Source organism: Filicampus tigris, chromosome 12 (genome assembly GCF_054856515.1).
Source record: "Filicampus tigris isolate MCC_2025a chromosome 12, RoL_Ftig_1.0, whole genome shotgun sequence".
Lineage (NCBI taxonomy): Eukaryota > Metazoa > Chordata > Actinopteri > Syngnathiformes > Syngnathidae > Filicampus > Filicampus tigris.
Window position 1 is genome coordinate 20,810,870 of NC_141228.1, and position 27,036 is coordinate 20,837,905.

Genomic DNA, 27,036 nt, shown 5'->3' on the forward strand with positions numbered 1-27,036 from the left:
CTCCATTTTTTTAATTTTTATATTTCTTCTTAGCTGAAATGATACAGAGGAGTTTTTAAAATAGAAATTCATACAATTATATATATATATATATACATATATATATATATATATATGTATATATATGTATATATATATGTATATATATATATATATATATGTATATATATATATATATATGTATATATATATGTATATATATATATATGTATATATATATATATATATGTATATATATATATATATGTATATATATATGTATATATGTATATATGTATATATATATATATATATGTATATATGTGTGTGTAAAAATTAAATAATGTACATCTCTACTGCAAGGATTTAAAATGTGCCTTACCTATACAACAGCATATCAATACAAGTTTAAAACAATTAACAATTGACTGGACATTTCACTATGTACTCCTGCAGAGAGAGTCCAATAGAAATGCTCTGCATGGAGAAAGAAACATAATAACGCATTCATTTGTTTAAGTGTTTATTTTCATGATTATACCGTATGCCTTATACGGGAGGGACAAATGATTAAAAACAGCTCTCTGTGGTATACGGTACAGTTCTACCACTACAGAATAAACATATTGATTTGTTGCCCATCAACAATGAGCATTATTATTTTTTGTAAAAACGCACTGAGGGCTTACCTTGTTCACCAGTGTCCACTGTCTCCCACTGTTGTTAGATGTGCTTCATTGATGCTTGGTCTGATTGTGTCATTGTGAAACACTTCTGACTGATTTGTGTTGTGGTGACTGCCTACCCCTCCATGTGTAAAAGTGTCATTTAAGTTGGTGAACTTTGAGCAAAGAATTGCATCATGATGTGAACTTGTACAGTAAAAGTGATGCCATCTTACTTATTTTGGATTATCTAAGCAAGCCGCAATGCCCAATTTCCAATTTTGCAACTAGCATACATAATCTTGAAAAAAAAAAAAAAATCTCACATCTAATGTAAATTGATTTAATTTTTAGATTAATTTATTCCATGTTCAACAAAACCTTTATTAAATGGACAAGTAACATTCTAACCTATAATGGCGATAAAGTCTACACACCTCTGTTGAAATGCCAGGTTGTTGTGGTGGGGGGGAAAAAAATGGGACCAAATTATTGAATTTGAAAACTTTTTCCACCATTGATGTGACCTATAACCTACCTAACTTGGGCCAAAAAAATAATTTCAGTAGGGGAAGGCAAACTGCCTTTGGCTAACCCCAAATAAAGTTCAGCTGTTCATGGAGGATTTTCCAGACATTTTTGTTGTCACGTCTTACAGCAAACGTTTCCGTAGCGTCGGAGGGATGTTATTGTTCAATGGTATCAGGCAGGAGAAGGGTACAAAACAATTTACACGGCATGAAATATAGCATGGAATACAGTGACGACAGTCATTATCAAGTGGAGAAAATATGGCACTAAAATGACATTACCAAGAACTGGACGATCTTCAAAAATTGATGAAAAGACTCGAGGAAAACTGGTCAGGGAGGCTGAAAGAGGCCAATGGCAACATTGAAGGAGCTGCAGGAATTTCTGGCAAGTAATGTCATTTAGTACACGTGACAAAAAAATCTCCTGTTGTCATCGGGTAGGATGGCAAAATGGAAGCCACTGCAACTGGAGCCTGAGAAAACATCATGGGAATTATGAACAGTTCCAAATACAAATCAGCGTTAGCACAAAACCAAGAAAGCACAGCGGTATCGGAAAAAATCCTACTAGAACATCTCGACTTTATTTGGGGTGAATCAGAGGCACTTTAAATGGTGGCAAGTATGTGCTCATTCAAACACAAGTTTGAATGTGATTGGTTGATTCTGAATACAGCCGCATCCCCAGTTTTAAGAGGGTGTGCACACTTTTGCAACAATATGCATGTCATGAGATTTGCCGACCTGATAAAGTTTTGAGGCAATTTTTTCTTCACCGATTGGACTTCCACTGTACTGAGGCCTTCTTTAACCAGCCATGTAAGTCAATGTGCTAAATGGTACACGTTAGCCATGCTTCCGTTGCAAAGGCGCTTGTGATAAAACGCGCATTGGAAATAAAAGGCACTCAATGGAAATATGGCCCCGCGTCTGGTATATGTTTAGAGGTTGTGTAGAGCCGGTAGAGTTATTACTTCCTGTTGCAGCAGAGGTCCGAGAAAGGATTTGTCACACGGCCAAGAACCGCAACGAAACTGGAAAGGTTTCGTCTTCAGATTCACAATTTAACCGTCTCCAAGTTTGACGCTTTTTTGATTGTGATGACAGAATATCAGTCAAAAATACATCATGTACGCAAAATATATCAAATATTGTGCATTATGTGTATATATATATATATATATATATATATATATATATATATATATGTGTGTGTGTGTGTATGTATATATATATATATATATATATATGTGTGTGTGTATATATATATATATATATGTGTATGTGTGTGTGTATATATATATGTGTATGTGTGTATATATATATGTCTGTGTATATGTATGCGTATATATATATATTTATATATATGTATATATATATATATGTGTGTATATATATATATATATATATATATGTATGTATATATATATATATGTATGTGTATATATATATATATATATGTATATATATGTATATATATAAAGATGCAACATCGTTTCAAAGACAGACGGCTCATGAAAGTAGCTCAACCGTCGTTTACCCCTGGCTCCGCCCCAGCCCCAAGACAACACATTGGATGACCACATTAAAGAGTGAAATGTATGAAATCAGTGTCCTGTGGAAAATTGATTTGCGTCGCAAAGTTGCGGGGGCTGCCCAGATTAGGAGTTCGGGGGGGATTGCCCTCTCAGCACCACTCGTCCTCTTCTGACTCACGCTAACCACACATTCTGTCGCGCTGCAACGCGACGCTCACTTTGTCTGTCGCTCATCGCCCACAATTTAAGGCAACGATCTCAATGTGTTGTCAGTGCGTATGTTGACTTTTTTGTTCCACCTCCGAGCCTGAAGTTTTGTCCCTAGACCAGAGGTGGGCGACTGTGGTCCTCGAGGGCCGGTATCCTGGCTGTTTTATGTCTCCCTGCGCCAACCCGCCTGGTTCAAACGATCAGGATCGTTATCCAGCTTCTGCGGGGATTGCTGATGAGCTGATTATTTGAATCAGGTGTTTTTGAAGCAGGGGGGCAGAGAGCCCTCCAGGACTGGAATTGCCCACCCCTGCCCTAGACAACATATTTCATATTTCATTCATATCACTGGAACTTTATGCACAGTTTACCCATTAACGCTGCGCTTGAATAGAGGAAGTAAAATCCAACTTTAATGATTCCATTTTTTGATTTATTGATTGATTTTTTTGGGTAGAATTGATTATCCTTCCGATTATTCCACCCCCCTCCCTCACAATTAAGCGTTGCTCTACCAATGTGGACATTTTTTTGTGACTTGCTTGATTTGAAGCCTTTATTGATAAAAAGCTTGGAAGAAGAAAAAAATCAAATGTATTGTTTGACAAATATAGAACATTGTAGTCCAAATTGAATACTTTATTTAGTGATTGATTGATTGATTTGTTTATTTCAAAGCAAAGGTTCGCATTAATTTCTCGATTCATGTTTGATCAAAGAATGTATGTTACGGATTTTCCATTTGACATTTTTTTGTTGTTGTTGAGTTTTGTGTAGCTTTGCCATTTTAGACGAATTTAAGGAAGAGGGACCAGATGGCACGTGTTTTGAATGATTTTGACTGTTTGGAAAATGAATTCTCTTGTCCAACTTTGACATATTTTAATTCAACACTGACAAAATGTGTTGGGGGGGGGCAGATTGGCACAAACACAAGAAATGTTTTTCTTGTGTCATTTGCAGACCTTTACTGACACCTACTGGTGTTACTTTTTACGCTGGAATGAAGGCCCGAGTCATAGCCATAGTAAGTAAGTCGTTTACCCTTTGTCTGTTTACAAGTGACACCTCAAACTTTCATTTCCATCAACATTTTCAGGCTTTCATCTGGAAACATGATATTTACGAGAGCAGAACTTTGGCCACGTTCATTTGTGTGTGCAATTGAGATGTAATTGATTGCATTGCTCATATTGTACTGAGCAGCCAGGACAAGAGACAATTTCTGAAGTTAAAGTGTTTTTAAAAAGTCACATAAATGGGGACATATGCAGAGCTGGGCATTCCACTCATGTGACGGACCGGTCCAGGAACCATGTTTATAATACACTCCCCTCCCCCCCAATTTTTTTTTTTTTTTTTACAAATAAAACTGAGGCGTACAGGGAAATTAATCAAGGGGGAGACTCAGAGAGTGGCCCGTGTGCCGCCAGTTTCCCATCTGTGACTTACCCTGCCCCTAACCCATTCATTCATTTGTTCTTGTTCTTCATGCATACAGCATGGATAGCGAATAAGTAAACATGCTTTCACAAGCCACGCAAGGATACGAAAGTAGGACGGTTTTTTTTCAGTGTTTCCCTTCCTGGATCAGGTTAAGTTTCTAGTTAAGCACGGCTCAAGTTTCACAAAGTCGAGTGCACAACAGTGAAAGTGTCAATCAACCCCATCAAACCGCACTGCGTTTCGTGACTGCCGTACGCCATCATGCCACACACGCACAGTTCTATGAAAAACCACACGCCGGCATATTCCCAGCAGGCGTTTTTTCTTGTTGTTGTTGTTGTTGTTTTTTTAAAACAATTGCAAAGCTATTACATCGCTATTACATCATAAAACTTCCCCTCTAGAAAAGATTTCTTTTTTTTTTTCACCGAGTTGTACAAGTTAGGGGTTCCCAGTATTTATGGGGGTACCAGTTGGGGTAACAGGAAGTGGAACTTGCTGCAACATGAAGTGAGTGCGAGCTTGTAAATTAGTAGAGGAATCCACACCCCAAACATTTACGGTCTGACCGAAATATTATGTAATAAAACATCCATATCATACCGATATTGAATTCAGCATCACAAGCCCACGGTTCACCTTTTCATTCAACACCTCTCGTTGTCGAAACAACACTTCCGGGGTGGTGCACAGTTAAACCGCATCCGGCCTAGAGAGCATGACCGTCCTCCCACATCATCTTAATGTGTGCTGCACACACACGCACACACACATACACACACAGGTGACTGTCGCGTTCTATTATGTACATAAATATGAGGAGACACACACGCGCATACACACACAGATGTGAGGGGTTCGCATTCGCAGGAAACGAGACACCAGAGCACAAATGGAGACGACGGCCTGTTGTTATTTAACCGAACGCCATTGTGACGTCACTACTGTACTTGTAGTTATTATTCAATGTCACTTAAATCCAGCAGAGGGCGCCATAGACTCACGGGAGACGTCACTCAGACGCGTGTATCGATACTATTTTATTATTATTATTAATCCATAAACATTGCTTCCATTGTGTTTTATATGAAAAGGGGAAAAAATACAAATGGAAGGAACATATGAGATGGAAAAACAACAGTGTGAATATGTATGTCACTTTACAATTAAAAAGCAGGTACCTTTATTTATTTTCCCAAACAACTACATTTGTGTTTTTGATAAAATGGTATATATACAATGAGATAAGTAAATGATAAATATTTGTGCCAGTGAATATTTGAGTTTCTTTGCACCAAAAAACATATCTCCATATTTTGCGATTTAAAAAAAAAATTCTAACAAAAATAAAGTCTTGGTTGTGTTTTGGACATAAAAATACTGTCCAACAGTAATTTCGGAAAACACATACACTCAGACATAATTTATTTACTGGATATTTACGTCACTGCCTAATTAAAAACAACAAAACTAAATGTTCTTTTTTTTTTTTTTATCCAAACAAATCTGCAACAATACACTGATATTTCTTTGTGTTTTGGATACAAAGGAAAAAAAACTCCAAATTTGGAGAAGCACATGCTTTCCAATGGTCAGCCACTCCATTTTTTAGTTTTAGTATCTTTTTTTTTTTTTTTTTTTTTTTGCCACTGAATGCCAAGCAATAACACTCCCAGAGAAATGTTGGTTCAAATAAATCCCATTTTGGAATTATTGAATATTTTATAACCGCTTTGTAGACAGTATGTTGTGCTTGTATACTGTACTTTGACAATAACAAGAGCAGGTGAGTACCTTTCCTCCGCCCCCTTTCCCTTTGCTCTGCTCCCAGGTGTAGGGTGCGTGAGGACATACACCGTGATGCAGGACACACCTGGGAGCGATATGGGCGTGGACGTGTTACATCACGACTCTGTGAGCAGCCAGAAAGAAGGGACCTACGTCAACGATGGTTTGCAAAATGTCACGGCCAGGCTGAGCAGGTAAATGTCCTCTACTGTATTCTTCCGTTTTTGTGTTTCAGTCTTTCACAAACACAATGTACAAGGAGTGTAACTTTGCTAACGAGCTCCTTGTATTGTATTTGTTATCGCGGAAAAAGAGCCAAATAGTCATGTGAATGTTTTATTTCCCACCTGGCGTTAATATGTGACTAACGATGTCTATTTATTTTTTTGTCAGAGTAATGAAGTGGTTAATTTGGGACATATGCATTAAAAATCTGGGCAAAGTAATTTAGATGTAAAACAACAATAATAATGATTTTTTTTTCTCTATTCTTTCTCAATTCTACTCCCAAATGTGAAAATAAAACAGTCAAATAAAGTTGGACTCCAGGCTGTGTTTACTGTGAATTGTTCCAAGTTGACTTCTGCCTTGGGCGGGCTTGCTTTTCAAATGTGCAGTCATTTACCAACCGTTCACTGTCAAGTAGTCTGGTCGTGCGTCGGCATGGTAACACGGTGTAATGAGTGACAAGATAACCGAGTCAAAAGGTGTCTTTTGTCTCCTGGCAGTACAAGCTGTGCACTTCCATAAACGGCTCGTCCTCCTCCTCATCATGGATAAGGACGGCGCGGAATCAGGTATGTCTTGTTTGAGCTCTTTCGCATTTGAACTGAAAAGCACATCTAGCTTTTTTGGTTGGATGCACTTTTAGGCCTGGGAATTTTTACAAAGAGCCCGCGTACTGTAATCCAAATGCCAATTAAACTACCATGCGCACCACTTAAGGCCATAATTTTTTTTTTTTTAATTCAACCTAAATATTCATGACCCGTATAATAAAGGGAACTTAAGCACATTTGTTTGAATTAAATTCTGTATTTTTCCATTGTTGCATGCTGATATGCACTGCTTGCACTAACAACATGGCTGCCACTAGAGAGCTACAGTGCATCGAGGGAGTAATCACAATGCGTCACTTTTTTTTCAGATTTTGGTGTGTTACAACCTCATCCCAAAATACTATAAATTGTCATTATGCCAATAGTGTCTTTTTAAAATTCTGGAATATTGTTTGCTTTGTGCTTTATGTAAAAATTAAAAGTGCAGAGAGAAAAACAACTAATAGTGTAGTAAAAGGTGCGTACCTTCAAATTTTGCGATTTTCTTTCTTTTTACAACCAAAAAACAACAAAAATATTGTTTGTTTTGGATTTTTTTTTAAAGTAAGTATAAAATTGAACTTTTGTTGTTGTTTTTTTAAGTAGAATAAACCACTAAATGACAGTGACTATTAAAGTAAAAAAAACATGTACCTTCAAATTTTGGAAGGTTATATGTTTTTTGATGAATACAAAAAAAAAAAACGTGAGCTGCAAAACGTAGAATATGATGAGTACACACCAAACTCATCTAAACTGTGCTGCTTTTGAATAAAGTGCAGCTCCAAGTAATTATTTATCGACATGTTGGAGACTTTTGACCCGTGGTATGTGCTCCCCAAGAAGCAAATATTTGTACAAGTGCACAACTCGATCTGAGAAAAATGTGTGAGAGTGCTGGAAATGCCGCACGCATCCACGGACGTCACATTTTTGGTGATATGTCCCAATCATATCACAACTTTTGCTTGGCCCAAATTCCAAGGACGGCAAGAGTAATTAGTCGGTTTGTTTTTTTGGGCATGCTAGTCCACATCCTGTATGTATCGATTTTTTTGACACAACATAATTTATTGCAAATGATTCAGCAAACCGCAAGCGTCGGCTCGTTTGACAACGACTAGCTTAGCGCGAGCCCTTGTTTTCTGCGGCTCACGTTTCCTCCGCGGATGCTTTTGCAGCCATGAGTTGCTCCCTGGCGGCGAGGGAACGGGCGAGCCCCCGCGGGACATGCTGGCATGTTAACACGCGTGATGATGTTATTGACATGGCTTCAGGTTTGGACACGGGTCTCACGTGGCAGGTGAGGGCCAACCAACGTCGCTACCACAAGCGCCAGCAGAAGAAATCCATCCTGGGCTTTCGTTGGGGGCGGTGCTCGGTGAGCGCCGGCCCCCTCCTCCGACGTGCGCTCGGATCAAAACCGGGATTTGAACCAAGTCTTGATTTACTCTCCTCGTTGCCAGGACAACCAAGTGCGCAGCTATAAGTACTCGATCCTCACCTTCCTGCCGCTGACGCTGTTTGAGCAGTTCCAGCGCGCTGCCAATCTCTACTTCCTCTTCATGATGGCGCTGCAGGTCGGTTATTTGCTCTCCTCCGGGCCCGTCGCCTACTCACACGCGTGGTTCTCATTTCGGCTCGTCGACATATTAATCGGAGAGCCGATGGTGGCAGTTATTGAATGGGACAGATAGACAAACACACAAATACAAAACAAGAGCACTCGCAAGGTGCCGCTGTCAGCCACAACTCACGCGCAGCCTAACTGACTATAGCTCGCTAGGCCACACCCCTTAAAGGTACATGTGCAACACACAGCTACTAAAGTACATAGAGTAATTAAGAAGATTTTTTTTTGACAGTAGATTTTATTCGGTTTTAACGTGTTTGTATACAATACAGTGTAGTTTCTCTGTATGTTTTGCGGGCTCGGGAACGGATTAGTGGTATGTCAATTCATTTCAAGGGGGAAAATTGATTTGATAAACAGTGAACCCCCACATTCCACATTTTGGCATTCATCTAGTTGAACATTTTTTTTTTTTTTGTTGAAAAACTCACCAAGGCCTTTTTTTTTTTTTTTAGCTCAGGCCAAAGCAATTCAAGTATTGCTTAAATTTTAAATGGGCAGCAACATGTCTTTTGTCTTATCAGGCACAGAAATCTTCTGTTCCATCTGTAATCCTGTAAAATTAAAAAAAAAAAAACGACTAATATTGCAGTTTACCGAGTCACCTAGTTGTGAAAGTCTTCTTTCTGTGTCTGTATTATACTGCCCCTCGTGGCCAAGTTGTGCACACCACAAGGATTTGCAGGGAATTGAATCCACTTTTACGTCTTAAATACCACATTGCAAGATTTTTTTTTTTTTTGTTCTTTCATCCACTTGTGCTCGCGTGTCCGGCAGTGCGTCCCCATCATCTCGTCCATCCAGTGGTACATCTCCATCATCCCCCTGCTCCTCATTTTGTCGGTGAGAGGCGTGAAGGACCTTATCAACGACTTGGTGAGACCGCCGCCCTCGCCCACCCTCCGGCCAGGCACGAGCCGCTCCCCCGACGCGCCATTGACGCTCCCTCAAGAGTCACCGTCGAAGCCTCACGCGTTTCCTCGAGCGTTTCCACACTCTCCTTTGTCGTCCTCATTGACTCCTCGTCCTCTCCTCATTGACTAAAACCAGTCGTCCCGGTGGCGTTAATTCCCCCGCTATATCATTAAAGCTTTTCCCTCCTAAACGCCAGGGTGATGTTTTGCATGCGCGACTCTCTGGTTAAGTGCACCTCTGAGTTACGGTCGTTAGCGGCTCTCGGGCTGAAACGCTCGCTTGACCCCGCCCTATTGACGGATCATTTAGCAAAGGGTGTAAATCTCCCGGCCGGTGTCGCCGCTGGGGGGGGGGGGGGGCCCACGTAATGGCGTCTCTGCTTTCTACTATGCCAACCTTTTCAGGGACACCTTCACTCACCACCTTTCCACAGTGGTGGGAAGTAATCAAGTACAAATACTTAGTTACTGTATGAAAGCCTTTTCAACCCCGGAGTTTGTAACTTTTTTGTTGTTTGAAAAAAAAAAATGTACACCCGAGTCACTACTAGAGGAGATGACACAAATTGGATTAAGCCTATCAGCTCCTCTAAAATCTTGCTGTATTTATCAGTATTTTATCTTTTATTTTTTGTGTCGACCGTTTACATTCGCGGGCTGGCGCGCTGAAAACAAAGTACCGGAAATTACGTCGCAATTAAAAAAATTGTACTGTGCAACCGACGCTGGCGGAGCTCTGATTTTTTTTTTTTTCCTTGAGAGGGCCATGGGGGGCCAGGGATATTTATTTCAGGGACTCCGCACAACAAAAACATTTTTTTTCTTTTTTTTTCCAAACCCCCAATATTCTTCAGAAAACGCTGACAAAAATTCATTATATGTTCCTTACGGGGAACGGGGGGAAATGTGGAAAAAAATTCCCGGAAAAACAATCGGAAAATACCCAAAAGTTAATTATCTGGTCTTGCGCCTGGAGGTTCCAAGCGTTTTGAGGGGGGGGGGGGGGGGGGGGCTTCCCCTGCCCCTGCGGCCCCTCCCTAGCTCCGCCAGTGATACATGTATCAGTTGTGACTCAAATTGAGCTGCGAATTGGCCGTCAAAAAGGACCGCTCAATCAGAATTTTCAAATTTGAGTGAGAACGAATCAATCGGTACTCCTGCTTTACCAGTCTTTCTTTTCTTTCAACACGAGCATCTGTACTTGTAATTGGAGTGTGAGGACTTTTTGCCACTTCTGCCTGGCCATCACTTGCCGCCGTGTTTCCAGGGGAGGAGACGCACCGACTCGGAGGTCAACTCGCGACCGTGTGACGTGCTGGTCTCCCAGAGGTGAGCGCAAAGACGGGAGGGTGTGAGCCTCCCGGGGAGCAGATGCTGCCAAACAGGCTTCTAATGAAGCTCTAATGAAGTGTAAATGAGTGAAAGCCTGCACGCTCCCCAAGGTGCCCGTTTAGAGGCGAGCGCGAGGCATTCCGCCGGAAAAACAAGATCAAGTGATCTCTCAGCATGTCGTTTTATTATTATTTAATCATTTTAATGCAATTGAACTCGGGGAGGTGTTTGGTCATTTTGGAGAATGCTGTGACGAATCAATAAACCATAAATGCTCATGGCAGCAGAAAACAATAACTCAGATGCAGCTGTTGTGGTGTTTAATACATCTAATGTAGGGGGAATGCTGAGAGACAGGCATTAAACGTAACATATATATGTGATATATATTATTTAACGCTTGCATCCAGGTTATTGTTTTCATTTGATTTATGTGAATGCTGAGAGCATTCACATTAATGCTACTGCGTTTGTGGAGGGGGGGGGGGGACATGCTCAAACGCTAAGACAAGCATTCCAAATGATGCTATTTGCAAAAAAAAAAGGTATTCAAGCATTCACATCCACGCAAGCGTAAGTCGAAATATCCGTAAATGCTGAGAGACAAGCATTCACATTCTTGCCATTGTGCATCAACTAATCGAATAACAGCTTGAATGCCGAGAGATGCATGTCGACGCTTGGGCTATTACGCGTCAAAAATAATAGTATGAAATTTGCTGACACAAGCACACAGCCCTTTTTAAAAAAAATATATATATTTTATTTTTTTTTACCTGCAGTTTTTGGTGATCCGTTGTGATGTTTTCACCATCTCTCGGCATTCGTGTGAGGTAGAAGTGAACGATTCGTTTGTGCCGTGTGTTCCAGCTTCAGTACGGAGCAGTGGAAGGATCTGTGCGTGGGAGATATCGTGCGCGTGCACAAAGACCAAACCATTCCTGTGAGCTGCTCACGTTATCGTTGGAAATATAACGACAGTGTTTTAGAATGAGGCCATTCAAAATGTGCTTTCACTGTCATAACAGTGCAATGAGAGAAGATGAATCAGTCACAAAGCCTGTAATTAATTGTACTTATTTGTCGCCACTACTAATTGATTCCTGCGTTCATTCACAGGCAGATGTTGTGCTTCTGTGCAGCTCCGAGCCACACAGTCTGTCCTACGTGGAAACGGCAGACATTGACGGGTGAGACCTTTTAGATGAGCATGTCTGCTTTACAGTTTTGAGGTTCTGGCTTCAGATGTCAGCTCTGGTCTTCCTCTGTGGGACAAAACCGTCGCCGCGTTATCGTTATTTTCACCGCACTCCCGTCGTCGCTAAAGTGCGGTTCGTCACCGCTATTTTGCAACGTCAGATCTTTCTTCTTCTTCGGCATCGGCGACGGACCAATCGGCATCGAGAACCTACAGCTTATTCGCAGCACAAGCGGTGTATCTACTCCAGTAAAAAAAAAAATACACCTTATACTTTTATTGCACGTCCGTTATGGAGCACCGTGAAAACTAAAAAAAAGATATTCCATAATATTTGCCAGAGGTACTAAATCCATCATTTGTCCGTCTTGTCATTTTTCGTGACGAGCTGAATTGTAATCGTCAGACCGTCAGTTAGTCTGGACGCGGTTAGCGACACTGACGGATGAAAACCCACTTCCGTCATTCGTCACTCCGTCATTTTTATAAGGTGCTCCCGTCATTCGCCAATCATCAGCAAAACGGGCGGTTCTAAAAGTCCATCACATGACATTACGATCTCTCTCAATGCTCGCCATCCGGTATGCCAAACCCGAAGTCATTTTTCACAAAATATTCTCGAAATATAATTATAATTTATAATTATAAATATTAATAATTTCACCAAAACATCACATAAAACAATAACCATGTAGGTTTACATGCAAATAAGTACACATACATAAAATATTACACTCAAAGAAAGATTGTAATTTTCTGTCGTCGTGGCAACCAATCGACGGTAATACTAGCGCCAGCTGCAAAGCAGACACATAGCCGCCCCCAGCTAATCCAGGGTGAACCTCTTGCCCAAAGTCAGCTGCGATCGGCCCCAGGTCACTCGTAACCCGAATGAGGAAAACGGATGAATGGGTGATTTATTTTTATGCGCAAAAACGTATGAAAAATAACGCTGACATGCATCATTTCTACTCATGCAGCGAGACCAACCTGAAGTGCCGACAGGCTCTCGCTGCGACGCACGAGCAGTTAACATCAGAACCGTCAGAGTGTTCGCTCGCCAACTTTGACGGTGAAGCGCTTTTTTTTGTGCTTTTTTTCAATCATTTTTTCAACAATTCCGCGAATGAATTTCCCAGGCGTGGTGTTCTGCGAGGAACCCACTGACGGCATGTACGCCTTCAGAGGGCAGCTGCGCTGGAGAGGCGAGCGTTACCTGCTGGACAACGGGCACCTCCTCCTCAGGGGGACCGTCCTCCGAAACACGCCCATCGCCTACGGTTTGGTCATATACACCGGTGCGATTGCAGTCATTTTCCAGAAATGTAAAACGAATCCTCAAAATGTCTGTGGAAGGAGGCCACAACCAAGAGTGCTCGCCAAAATGTCCTTAGCTCACCTTCTTTTGTGGCCTCCACTTGCTTCAAAGGCAAATTCTATTACGTTGAATGCATTATACGGCTAATTATGGACAGTGCCTTTGAAATGCGGGTCATCGAACATCTCCCAGATCAGCTCGCACGCTCGTCTGGTCTTTTAAGTGATCATTGATCGGATATTAGCCGACCGGGCGGGAGGTGTCGCGGATCTCGCCGCCGTGACCCTCTCAGTTCTGGGGAAGCGGATCTATCGGTCCAAATCCTCCGCCGATGGCTTTTGCGCCATTTGTCACATCACGTGTATCGATACAGCCCGACTGTGACCCCCCCCCTGCTCACACGTGTTCGACCGAGCCCGGGCTTGACTTTCTCCACGGCGGCAAAAATATCGGGACGTGGCGAATTAAATGGAGAGCAAAATATAGCACTCTGCTTTGGAGCTATGAAAACTTGACTGGGACGACTTCTTAGTCCGTGCTCATGAAGGCCCCCCCCCCCCCCCAAAAAAGAATCAACATTTTCCGCTGAACTTCATATTCATTGTATTACGTAGATATTAGGCTGTTTGAAATGCATACTGGCTAACCTTGTGAACATCAAATATACATCAATCAAATGACTCGTTTTATCAAATAACTTGTGGTGGACAATAAAACCGCCTATAAAAAGTGATTTAGTATCATTTAAACCATTGATTCCTCTTTAACGCAGTTCCAGCCAGACTTCAGTGAAAAGTGTACTCCTTCGCCCCAGCACTTAATTACGGTCTTAAAACGATTAACTCATTCACTGCCATTGACGAATTTACTCGTCTTTTCACCGTCCAGCCATTCAATCCTAGGCACTTATTTATATTTTTTTCAAATGGTTTCAAACGTTAGGGTAAAAGAGGGTCTGAAAATGTTTGGCAGTGAATGAGTTAAGTGTCACGGCGGCACGGTGGTCGACTGGTTAGCACGTCCGCCTCACAGTTCAGAGGTCGTGGGTTCGATCCCGGCTCCGGCCTCCCTGTGTGGAGTTTGCATGTTCTCCCCGTGCCTGCGTGGGTTTTCTCCGGGCACTCCGGTTTCCTCCCACATTCCAAAAACATGCATGGTAAGTTGATTGGATACTCTAAATTGCCCCTAGGTGTGATTGTGAGTGCGGATGTTTGTCTCTGTGTGCCCTGCGATTGGCTGGCAACCAGTTCAGGGTGTCCCCCGCCTACTGCCCAAAGACAGCTGGGATAGGCTCCAGCACGCCCCGCGACCCTTGTGAGGAGAAGCGGTACAGATAATGGATGGAATGGAGTTAAGTGTCATTTTTAGGTTAGCTTAGCAATTAGCATGAGTTCTCCATCTTTCCTCGTAGTCCTCTCATGAGAGTGATTTTTGTCCAAAGTGTATCTCAATCGCCGTCAGCGAGGCGCTGATTACTGACTTCATAACGACTCCGCAACTTGTTCAGCCAAAGCTCGTAGCCTTGAACTTTCTACCACACGCACGTTAGCATAAATTCATCAAAATCATTCAAGCGTGCCTTGGGGAGCTTTCCCAAACCATAAAATTGTCCAAAATATCAATATGAGGAAGAATTAAGATTCGGGTACAATTCAGGTGTTAATCCAACCCTCGTTAGGTTCATTGGTGTGTCCCAAGACTTTTGGCCATACATGACAGTCACGTTGGAATTTTGGCATCCATTCTCAGCCTTTCAGAAAGTATCTTCGGAAACAAGTTTGTCCACGCATCCCTGCAAGGGAGGGGGCGCTTCTCCGTTCCGTTCGTTTCACCTCTGTACAGCAAGGTCGTCCTGCTCAAGGGCACATCACCGCCTTGTCGAGGCAGGGCTTGGACTTTCGCTCTCGTAATTATCCCACCCAGGTGCCGACACGAAGATCCTGAGGAACTGCGGGAAAGTACGGGCAAAGAGAACTCGTTTGGAGAAAAGCCTCAACAAAGTGGTGATAGGGGTGAGTGTTGCATTTTGATTCATTATTTATTCGTTATGGTTAATTCATAACAATCTTGCTGATTGTACATTTAATGATTGCGACTTGCATGTCTACACTGAACTTTTTTTCTGTCAAACTAAACCTAAAACAAAGAGGATTTCACATTGGCTTTTTTTTTTTAAAACAACCGCATGACTTTGCCCATTTATGCTAACAAACAATGCAGAAGCCCGTCGACGGGCTCGCAAGCGCGATGATGAACATATGCGGGATTTTAATCCCCGAATGAGTTTCCCACCGAGCGTTGATGCGTTTTTGGCCCACAGATAATGCTGTTTTTGCTGCTGGCCGTGCTTCTTTTGGCCATCGGCTGCGGTGTGTCCACAAGCCGGGTCGTGATCCGTACAGAGTTTCTGTCTGCTCTGGTGATCGACGGTGACCCGGTCTACGAGGGCTTCCTGGTCTACTGGAGCTACTTCATGCTGCTCAGCCCGACCGTGCCCATCATGCTTTATGTCACGTCAGTTCGAACCTGCTGTGCTGGCGTGGATGTCACGTTGCTGATTGTGTGCGTGTGTGTGTGCGTGTGTGTGTGTGTGCAGCTTTGAGATGATCCACACATTCCACAGCAAGTTTATTCATTGGGATTTGGCGATGTACTGGTCTCGGACAGATTGCCCGGCGCAGGCCCGGAACACTTCCCTGTGTGAAGAGCTGGGTCAAGTGGAATACCTGCTGAGTGACAAAACCGGAACGTTAACCCAAAATCGTCTGCTCTTCAGGCAATGCTGCATAGCTGGCAAGATCTACGGTATAGTCTCTCCTTTTTCTACATTGGAAATTGCGAGGCCGTCCTGTTACTCTAATGCAGGGGTGTCCAAACGTTTGCTTGCAAGGGGCACGTACTGAAAAATTGAAGTATGAATGACCACATTGTTCACCGTTTATTCGACATGCTTAATTGTCGGGATGTTTTTTTTTTGCTTTGACTTGCAAGCAAAAATTTGAGATACAAGAGCTGTATGGCAGCATACTCAACTCACTTCACTTCACGTAGCAGTGAACATTTTTTTCAAAAAGAGGCTTCAAGCAGTTTAATGCAACTTCCGGTTGAGGCTTACCGTCAAACTAAACATGAAACAAAGAGAATCACACGTCGTGTAATTAAAAACAGCCACGTATCTTTGCCTGATTGAAGTCCGCTTAACTTAATGCCAGCAATTTTGTTATTTTGAGCAACATTACATACATTTTTTGTTGGGTATTTTGGGCAGGCTGGAACGGATTAATGATATTTCCATTGATTACAATGACGAAAGATGATTCGAGATATGTATTTTGAGGTAGAAGTGAATGAGTTAAACTTGTATCTCAAGGCATCTCTGTATATCATCGCTTATCTCCAATATTGGATACTTTTTTAATGTTCACATTAATGCGCTATCTGTAATGCGGAAACATGAGTCATGTAAAAATAAGAAAATGGAAAAAAAATGGAGATAAGTGTTTTTATGCAACGATATGTATTCACTTAAAAAACTGTTGGGTGAAATCAAGTCAAGGATTTTTGGAGGACTTTTTGGTGGCAGATGGACCTGAATCCCATTAGAATACTTCTTCTCCTGTGCCGAGCACCAGAATTCCAGAGCTCATGCTTTTGACGAACTCCTTCTAGGGGATTCCCAAATCCCAAATAAGGCCCAAAGGGAAGCAGGCATTCTAGAAGGTGGACACAACATTGCGGGTATTTTTCTCACGGCATCTTAAACGGGTACAGAATGGTGCCAAACTTTGATGATCATTTCAAGGATTCACCATGGAGAGGGAATGTGAGGGTCTGTTCGACTTTTGTTTCTACTGTACCCATCCGTCTATTGTTGGTGGAACGTATGCTTTTATGATTTCATTTTTAACAGGTGATTCATCAGGAAGGGCAGAGGACATAGAGGTACCGTACGACCGCTTCTTTATGAATTCTCAATGTTATACAATGTACAAGTCAGGCATGATGTCATTTGGGTTAGATACAATATGTGTTCAGTCATACTTTTGCATGCGTAGCCGATGGACCTCACCTGGAATCCGTTCTCCCGCGGCGGTCTGTTCATGTGGGCTCCCGCCCTGGTGGAGCGTCTCCGAGAGCGACAGTGTCCGACCGTCAGGCGATTCTTCACCGCACTGACTCTGTGTCACACCGTCATGGCCCAGTGGAAAGAAGGTGGGAGGAAATATGTGCTGTGGGGGACCTCGACTTACAAACGATTTTTTTCAAGATGCCAGCCGTCGCTTGGCTGATTTTGTGTCTTGAACTGGGAGCAAAAATTTCAGTCACAAGCGGCAATCTGGCAGAAGGTGAACCATTCTTCCAAAAAGACGTCAAGTGCTTGCTTCAAGCTGTTTATGTGTCATGAATGTTCATTCAAAGTGCTTTTTTTTTTCCCCGCAGCATCACTGCCATTATCTTTACCCTAAAATAAGTCTGCTAGCTTAATGCTAACATACAATGACAAACTCCATAGATGGGTTAACTGAAATTAGCGTCACTATTGCGGTCATCTTAAACGCTAGCATAACCGTGGCGGTAACACAAACAAATGGAACATCTGACTGCTGGAGTTTAGCTCACACTTTAGTTTAGTTTTCTGACTATCTACTTCAACTAAACCTGTGTCAGGCTAAGCTATTCATTCCAGTATGCGGAACGGGCTGCTTGTACACCGATGCGCTCAATAGACCTACCCTACTCCTTCCCTCTCAGACGCTCCAGTTTACCAAGCAGCGTCTCCCGATGAGGAGGCTCTCGTCGGGGCCGCCAGGGAGCTAGGCTGGGTCTTCCTGTCCAGAACACGAGACGATATGCTTGTCTCTGAGATGGGTGTCACCCGTCGCTATAAACTGCTGGCGTTGCTTGACTTCACCAGCCAGAGAAGGCGGATGTCAGTATTGGGTGAGGGAATCAATGTTTTCATGGCTTATCCTCCCGCTTTCAACTGCTATTTTTGGGAGGTTGCTCTCCATGGTTTGCTGTTTTCGTTCCCATCGGATGCAGTCCGGGAGCCGGAGGGCGCTTTAAAACTGTACTGTAAGGGAGCTGACATTGTGATACTGGAGAGGCTGCAGAGGAACTGTCCACATCAAGAGAGCACTGAACATGCCCTGGAGGTACATGCGTACTCACGAACGCGCAGCTGGACACAACAATAGGTAGCCTTGCACAATGTCTACTCCTCTGAGGGGCCCTAATGGAGATTTAACAAAACAGCTTGCTACAGGGGACGAGATTTTTTACCGGGCGCAAGTCTAGCGCAAAGCGCAGTCTAACTGTCCGCATGGGTGGGGTTTTCTTTCTTTTGGTATTTTGCTAGATTTTGCGCCGGTAGAATCGGGTGTAATGGAACGTTTGCGCTTTTGTCTGCTGTTTGTTGTGGGATGGAAGTAGACTTTTCCCAGCCAATCCGCACAGTGTCACTCATTTGCATCAAAATCAGGGTGGTCGAAGTGTAAACGCGAGTACGTCGTGCCTGACGTTGCAGAAACAAAAAAAAAAACCACCCAACTTGGGGATCGTACCAGGAGCCCCGGCTTGGAAGCGCAGAGCACGAAGCGCTGAGCTAAAACGCAGGGCAGCTAGCTCGCCGATTTGCTTTATAAGTGCAATGGAAGATACACCCGAGTGGCATCCATTATACGTTTTCATATTCAGGACGTTTCTCGAAGTATACGCCCCCTCTGTCCCAGAAAAATGCCCCTTCAACATGCACCGTAATCTATTATTGATCAGCTGATACTTTTTCGTAACCAAATTTGCATATGCGCTGGGGGGCGAGGCACAAACGCCCAGTGAGGCATAGCGCAAACTAAACCATTGTCCCTGCACGAAAATGACGACGCGCCCGATTTTACGCCTAGTGAAGACTACTTTCTGGCACCAAATAATCAGGTGCGTCGGGGGCAAGGCTGCTTCGTGCGCCATCGCACCCAGACGAGCGCAACACGGCGTCAAACACGCTAGGCTAGATTTGCGCCGGCTCAAAAATGAAGTTGTTTTTACGCCGAGCACACGGTCTACCAAAATAGGGCCCTTAGTCTTTAGACTTGGTGAAGCAGCATGTGGCTAATAGCCCAAGGGAATTCTTATACTCTGTGTTCCGAGTAACTGTGGGTAATCAGTGTACCAGGTTTACACAGAACAAAATGGCTTTAGACCATCAAGTCAAACAGTCATGTTTGTGATTGATCTGCCTTGGCGGAGGTCTGATCGCTGTGAGCACTCTTCCCCAGCTGTTTTCCCAGGCCTGTCTGAGGACCTTGTGCATTGCCGTCCGATCGGTTTCTGAGACGTCATGGGAGCAGTGGAGTAAAACTCTAGCTCGGGCTGCTGCCATGGCGACCTTCGAGCGCAACGCTCTGCTGGAGAAGCTTTATGACGAGATGGAGCGAGATCTCCAGGTCAGCTTGCTCTGAATTATTTCAATATTTTTAATGCTGCTTATGTGCATTTGCAAAAACATCGATCTGATTTTTCAGTGGTCAGGTATTTCTGTCGTGCAACATTTTATGATCCGTAGCTTTTAGGGGTTACAGCCATAGAGGACCGACTCCAGGAAGGCGTTCCTGAGACCATTTCGCTCCTTAAACAGGCTGGGATTAAAGTATGGGTGCTTACAGGGGACAAAAAAGGTATGCCGACACCGAGTGGGAAGAATGCATCGTGGAACAGCATTTACTTCCGCATTTTGTCATTGTTTCTACAATTCAAGAGACGGCGGTCAACATTGGATATGCATGTAAACTACTGGATCCTGACACGAGATTACTGGAATGGCAGGAGTTGAGGTCAACCTTGATGAGAATAAAGACAAATGCGGGAACGTGAATGCATCATATTACCCATTTTCTATGGTTGACTCACAGACAGATCCTCCAATCGCCAGACCCTGGGGGCCATTTCCATAAAATCAGACAGACACAACTGTGGGCTGTTGAAAAGGACAAGGCTGGAGTACAGAGTGCTGTGGTCCTGACTGGTCCTGAACTGGTAAACATGAATCATTAATCCATTATCTACAACGCTAGTGTGCAGACTACTCGCTACATCACTTCCGTAAATAACGCTTTGTATTACTAACTAAAAAAAAAAAAATCATAAGTTGGAGGACTCGTAAATCAAAGTATCAATGTGTGATGTAAAAATCAGTTGGCCGATGAAAGAGCTTTGTGGAACACCACTATTATCTCTCTACAGTCAGTCATATGTTTACAATTGAGTTCCGTTTCTATGACGGCAACCTAACCAGTATTTGTATGTTAGCCGGAAGTTGACACAGTCTGCCTCTAACCTATGCTAATGCAGGAGTAAAATCATAAGGACTGACGCTATTTGTAGGAAAAACTCTTGGAGGCCATAAATATAAAATAACCAAATGAAAAGCAATAACCTCAAAGCGTCACACAGTTATCTTGGGACCATAAACCGCAGACCGCCTGAAGTCAACCTGGTATTTGTCCATAGACAGAGTTTGACCAGACACCAGAGTGGGGCGCCAAATTCATGAGGCTAGCCCGACAGTGTCAGACGGTGTTGTGCTGCCGGGTAACACCTGGACAGAAGGCGGACATTGTTACTTTGCTCAGGAAGCACACAAGTTCTATTACGCTGTCCATCGGAGATGGCGCCAATGATGTCAACATGATCAAGAGTGAGTGGACGATCCAAAACAAGATGGCTGTTATTCTCACGCATCAGTATTGAATTCTGTTTGCTGTCCATTCTAGCGGCCCACGTCGGCGTGGGACTGACGGGAGTGGAGGGAGGCCAAGCTGTACAGAACGCAGACTTTTCCTTGTCCCGTTTCAGATTCCTGCAGAGGCTGCTGCTAGTCCACGGGCGCTGGTCGTATCGGCGCATCTCCCTGTTCCTGCGCTACTTCCTGTTCAAGACCTGTAGCTTTGCGCTGGTGCACCTGTGGTTTGGCATCTTCAATGGCTGCAGTGCTCAGGTAGGATATTCAGTCAAGTCAAGCCCGCAGGCAGGGGTGCATAGTAGGATTGTATCTACAGTGAACCCCCATTGATTTGCGATTCAACATTCACAAGCAGGTGAGTCGTTTGCGATATTTTCTATATTTAAAAAAAAAATGAGTATCAATGTATAAAGTATCACTGACTCAAAATCATAATAAAAGGGTTGTAGTATTGATCCAGTTTCACAGGCTGAGACATACAGTACACACCAGGATTCTTGCACTTCCTGTGCACCCCCCAACCCCCCCAAAAAGAAAAAATAAACCACATCTGTAAGCCTGCAGTTTGTAGGGGTTATGTTATCAATGGAGTTTGAAATTATTTTAAAAGTATTCGGGGGTTTGTATTTGTGGCGATTTTATTGTTTAAACTTACTATAAGGAATTATAAAAAAAATTTGGGCTGATGTCCATTTTTCACAAACTTTCACCATTCTCGTCCCTAACCCATGTGAATAGTGAGAGTTCCCTGTATTCAAAGTTGGAAATTTCCCACATGAAGGATTATAAATCATAATGATTTTTGCACAGTGCTAATGTTGTAAATGTAACGTTTCTGTCTTGCAGTCTTTGTATGAGACATGGTTCATTGCCTTTTACACTACCTTCTACACATCAGTCCAGATTTTTTCGGTGGCCATCTTTGAAAAGGTGAGGAAGCTGTCTTTTTTTTTTCTACCATTCATCACACTAATAATAATATAAAGCTAATTCAATATGACGAGTCTGTATGACTCGAACGAAGCCGAAGGTGGTTGCGCATGACCTCGGACCATTTTCATGTTTCAATGGGAGAAACTTAAAACCAAAATAACAACAACAAACAACTGGATCTACTTTAAAACGTTTTATCAACACAAGGAAATAAACTTTTACTCACTAAAAGAACAAGAACATGTAAATACAGAACCTATGGCTTATGAAAATAATGTGACAAGGAAATTCCAACGCCCCCTTGACACTGCTGGCACTTGGTATTGTCCAATTAGCTCCTAAAAGGTCCTGACTTCCTTTTTTTGTGCCATTTGCCTGTAATCCCCATGAAGCTGACGTCGAATGCAAGCCACTCCACTTTTACGGTAAAAAAAATAAAATAAAAATTTAATCTGTTTGGCAAACTTGTGGTTGAATGTACAAAGGTTATTTTGCTGGTTAATAATGTCTCGTGTTGTACGTTTTTGGTAACGCGTTGGGTCAAAAAAGTTAAGTCAATAGAGTTTAGGATGGTTAATTTGCAGCTAAACGGTGGACGGTGTATTTGAAATTAGCTGTTGGTTCACTATTTACATTTTGGGTGAAACTTTCCAGCTCCTTCCATTTCAATCAACTACATTACAGAGGCTACAACGACATTATGGTAAGTAATTTTTTCTCACTTGCTAACATTAGCCTGAAGTTGTTGTATTGGTACTACAGTCTCAGCTGCTACCCATCTTTAAACAGTAGGTCTACTTAGCTAACCTTTAGCTAATATCTACATAAGCTCTTGGTACATTTTTGCTACTGCATAACTTTGACAGCAACAGTTGCTACAGCATAAGCGTTGAGTTAGCCATTAGCTTTCACCTTTGGTGTGATCTAACTTTTACTTTAGCTTTCGCACTAGCCCCAGGCAAACATTAACATTAGGTAGCTTTTGTGATAGTAATGTACTTTGTACTTACAATTAGCATCTTTCTACTAAAACTGAATGAAGATTATTGTCTTGGATTTGGGCCTGTAAGGTTAGCACTGTACTAAAGGATTTCGTCACGATTATTATACTAAATGTATTTTTTCATTACAGGTGAGAATCAAGCTGGGTTCAGTTAAGCAAGCAGATATTAAGCAACGTGTCTTAAATACCAAATGTCACCATTTTTTCACTATTGCTTCAATATTGCACTTTCATGTAATTCATTTGAAGTAAGAACTGTATTTTTTTGTTTTTTTGTGTGTATCTGTGTCAAAATAAAGGTACAGCCATTGCCCAGTTTTATTGTCCTTAGCTTTGTGTGGCAACAGCCATAACGGCCACATACTGCAGAGTGACATGCTTGTTGGCATTGTAGGATGTGAGTGCAGAAAACAGCCTAAGATGGCCTGAGCTGTACAAGTGTGGACAGAGGCAGGAGCTTTCCGGGCCCCTGGTGTTGTTTACATCACTTTTGTACGCCCTCTATGCTTCACTTGTTCTCTTCTTCATTCCGTGTGGAGTCTACTACAACACTGCCGTCGACTACCAGACCATGGCGGTCACTGTGTCCATGGCAGCCGTATTTACTGCCAACATAGAGGTCAGAGTTGCACACAAAGAATGGAACACAAGTATTGTAATTTTGCTTGACCTAATCTCAAAATGACATTGGTTGTCTTCCATCAGATTGTGCTGTTGACCAGACACTGGACAAAGTTCAATATAGGCGCCGTGTGCGTCTCTTTGCTGCTCTACTTCATCTGCTCCAGGATCACACATAGCAAGTTCCTGTTCCAGAGTGCACCAGCTGATTATCTATTTTATGGTACAATTCTACTTGACTGAGCATCTAACTTGCATGTAATTGGCTGTTTGGAGTTCCTGCATACCTAAAAGATATGTTTTTTTTTAAATAACAAGCAGGTGAAAAACCATCCACAAATCCAATTGGCCCAAAAAAAATCGCTACATTTTTGGTGTAATTGTTGCTAGTTTTACAAATGTAAAATGTAAGTTATCGTTTTTGTATTTTTTTTTTTTTAAAGAATCTCATTGTTTTATTTTGTTAACAAAAATGTTATTTTAATTTTAGTTGTTCATTTGCTTTAACTAAAGTAACCTTGCTGAGCCCTGTATTTTGTAACATAACATAACATATCTAAGTCGCTCGAGAGTGTAAGTCGTATTTATAGTGCAAAATTTATTTGACAAAAACTGAGACCAAGCACAATGAAGCTCGCACCCATCACCCAAAATCCGCATTTCCTAATTGTGGGCAGTAATGTACTGGAACTATTTGCCAACCGCCAAAAGAAAGTCCACATGATTAGGGAACTGGGATTTTGGGTGCCCGTCCCATCTGTAATTGTAATATATCGTCGCTGTCCTGTGAAAAACACGTATGCCCATTTTTTTGTCATTTTTTCGTTAATGGGGTTTCCGCGTTACAGACATCTCAATAAAGTGAAAATTAGAAAAAATAGGGAAAAAAATGGACACACCTGTTTTTCACAGAAAAGCGATGATATTCAGGGTGACCCATAAAAACAGGCCCCAACTTTCAATAGACATCATTTCTTAATTTTTTTTTTTACAAAATCAAATGCAACATGAGGTATAACTAATTTGTGTTTAGAACATCACATTAAAACATTATACTTATTGGCCTTTTCTACTCCAGAAACCCATTTCAAACTTCCAAATCCAAATCGGGGGGGGGTCACCCGGTATAAATCACACCTGAGTATAAGTCGCAGGACCAGCCAAACTATGAAAAAGTGTCACTTATAATCCCAAAAAATAATGGTAGTTGTCATGGTAACACAGGGCTACACTTGTGTTGGCACACCTCCCAAAAGGGCGGATCAGTAGTTAATTTATATGAGCAGGACATCCTGCTGTCCACTCTGGGCAGGACAGTTTAAAAAGGGCGATAAGAGTACTGTACTGTCATTCTTTATACTTGCAGTATTTTGAACAAAGTATGTCACGGATTTACATTTTACGTTTTTTTTATTTTTTTTATTGGTCTATAAAATATATCTAATAGTAATGTCTCTTAAGGTGCTTATTAGAAGCTATTTGTATCCTATCTATTTTGCTGTATTAAAGGGATGGACCGAACTGCGTGGTTTGACCGTTTACGGGCTTTTCTTCAGGTGCATCTGACGAGGCCTTCGCAGATCCACTCGTGTGGCTCACAGCTCTGCTCACTGCCTGGACAGCCGTGTTGCCTTCGATGACCTTCCTCGCCCTCAGTGTCATCCGAGCCGTCCACGATAAACATAAGGTGAGAGTCGTGCACCATACTTTCTGTGAGTAATGGCTCACTCTTAATATGAAATTATTTAGCTTTGGTGTGTATTTTTCAGTGTGACTTCTGTCATTGTAATAAAGGGTAAGCTGAAAAAAATTCAAGCTGTACAATTTTTTTTTTTTTTTTTTTCCCAATTTTGCATCTCAATTCATGTTTAAAGAGTACAAAAACAGCTCATATGTACTGTACTATTTTGGGGGGCATCCAACTGCTACTCGCAAAAAGTAGTACGACGATTGTCATGACAATTGTTACTTGTCATGCAGTAGTCAAAATGGAATGCGAAGAACTGAAAATACATTTTCCTCAACAAAGTACAGGGGAACTACCAAATTTGAACGCGAGCCTGTGATGCCAACCATTGCGAGTGAAACCGTATGCCCTCGGTGGCGACCGTAACCGGTAGCGTTTTTCAATAAGGCGTCATTTCCTTTCAATGAGTGAAGCTTCATTTGTGAGCCGGCCTAGCAAAATGAGTCACAGTGACCCATATTTAAGAAATAAGGTTTTGGCAGAATCAAAACGAGAATGGCCTCAGCTCGTCAATCATATAGCAACCATTGTGCTGCTATCCTTTCCTTTCATACCTAGAATACCTTGAGTTTCCTCTCAGAATGAATATTTTCAGCGTGCTGTACTACAAAATACTCTCGCAAATGTGGGCTACTGATTGCACATGAGATTTGTCGTTGCCGTTCTTACTTATGACATAACCACCGCGGATATGAATAGGTATAGATGACACGTCCTCTTTGAGCTGCATGCCAATAATGCTGCTAAAAAATAAAAAATAAAAAAAAACTGCAATAGATCCATCAGAGGTCACTATTTTTGGGGCCATCAACACCTGCATAGCAACAGTTGCCATGCTTGAGTTCATGACCATCGTTTATGGAAAGTCCTGTGGATTCCTGGCCTATTATCATCCATAACTCATAATGACATAGGATTATTAGAATGAGTATGAACTTAGCAAAAGGGAATATTCCGCTTTCTACAAGTAGCCCATATGTTGGGGATTCCACGCATGGATATCTACGACGATGGCAAGCTAATGAGCGATTGTTTTGCTCCATTTTGAGATCGTTATTCACTCGTTTGCTGCGTACCTTTTACAAAACGGGAAATGCTGAACAGAGAAAATGAAACGTTCGAGCCACTGAACCATTATTGCCTCGTGTCTCGCAATCCTCCTGCGCAACCCCCGACTCATTTTGCTCTAAGAATTCGGTAGGCGGCCGCTGATGAGTCTTTTACCTGGATGTGATGCAGGTTCACAGCATTCCCCACCAACCAGTGGAACTGAGATCGCATTTCAAAAGGAAGACTTCTCTTTGCCGTCCTTCATTTGCCGTCACTCAAGGACACGTCTGAAGCGCAGCCGTGGATTCTGCCCCTTGGAATGGCTATGAACCAACAAAAGAGTGGTGGGCCTTGGCCACATAATGGAAAAAAAAAAAAAAAAAAATGCCACGACACCGTAGAGCAGTTGTAGTACATTTTGTGTTGAGCCCGCACTCATATTTAAGACATATTTAGATATTTAAGTGTTTTCTAATCAATTGTAGGATTTGTGTACAGTGAATTGTTTTAGGCCTAGGAATGGCATCTCAATGTGGAATACTAGTGAAAGTATAAATACGATGGTAACTTGA

The 27,036-nt window shown here is 42.2% G+C and overlaps 1 protein-coding gene across 2 annotated transcripts; it reads left to right on the top strand.

Moving 5' to 3' along the window:
* The first annotated feature begins 3,935 nt into the window (after nt 1–3,935).
* Nucleotides 3,936–27,036, top strand: atp8b3 (ATPase phospholipid transporting 8B3). 2 transcript variants are annotated; one of them, XM_086047091.1, is made up of 29 exons: nt 3,936–3,952; nt 6,203–6,353; nt 6,888–6,956; nt 8,255–8,358; nt 8,444–8,557; nt 9,388–9,486; nt 10,792–10,853; nt 11,727–11,799; nt 11,976–12,046; nt 13,035–13,126; nt 13,194–13,352; nt 15,296–15,384; nt 15,693–15,886; nt 15,969–16,177; nt 17,283–17,314; nt 17,428–17,584; nt 18,125–18,313; nt 18,416–18,528; nt 19,648–19,815; nt 19,935–20,046; nt 20,127–20,202; nt 20,281–20,404; nt 20,879–21,065; nt 21,142–21,365; nt 21,957–22,040; nt 23,441–23,665; nt 23,752–23,890; nt 25,224–25,354; nt 26,654–27,036. In XM_086047091.1, the coding sequence occupies exons 3-29, from the start codon at nt 6,932–6,934 to the stop codon at nt 26,753–26,755; spliced, it is 3,354 nt and encodes a 1,117-aa protein (XP_085903217.1). In that variant the 5' UTR covers nt 3,936–3,952; nt 6,203–6,353; nt 6,888–6,931; the 3' UTR covers nt 26,756–27,036. The 2 variants fall into 2 exon arrangements, with proteins under 2 accessions (XP_085903217.1, XP_085903218.1); XM_086047092.1 differs by lacking the exons at nt 3,936–3,952; nt 6,203–6,353; nt 6,888–6,956; ... (2 more) ...; nt 9,388–9,486; nt 13,035–13,126 and having other exon boundaries at nt 10,556–10,853.

Coding starts and splice junctions, on each gene's coding strand:
- atp8b3 (XM_086047091.1), top strand. CDS start 6,932: ATGGATAAGGACGGCGCGGAATCAG. Junction 18,529..19,647: donor GCACTGAACATGCCCTGGAG/GTACATGCGTAC, acceptor ACTCTTCCCCAG/CTGTTTTCCCAGGCCTGTCT. Junction 20,203..20,280: donor CTGGAATGGCAGGAGTTGAG/GTCAACCTTGAT, acceptor GTTGACTCACAG/ACAGATCCTCCAATCGCCAG.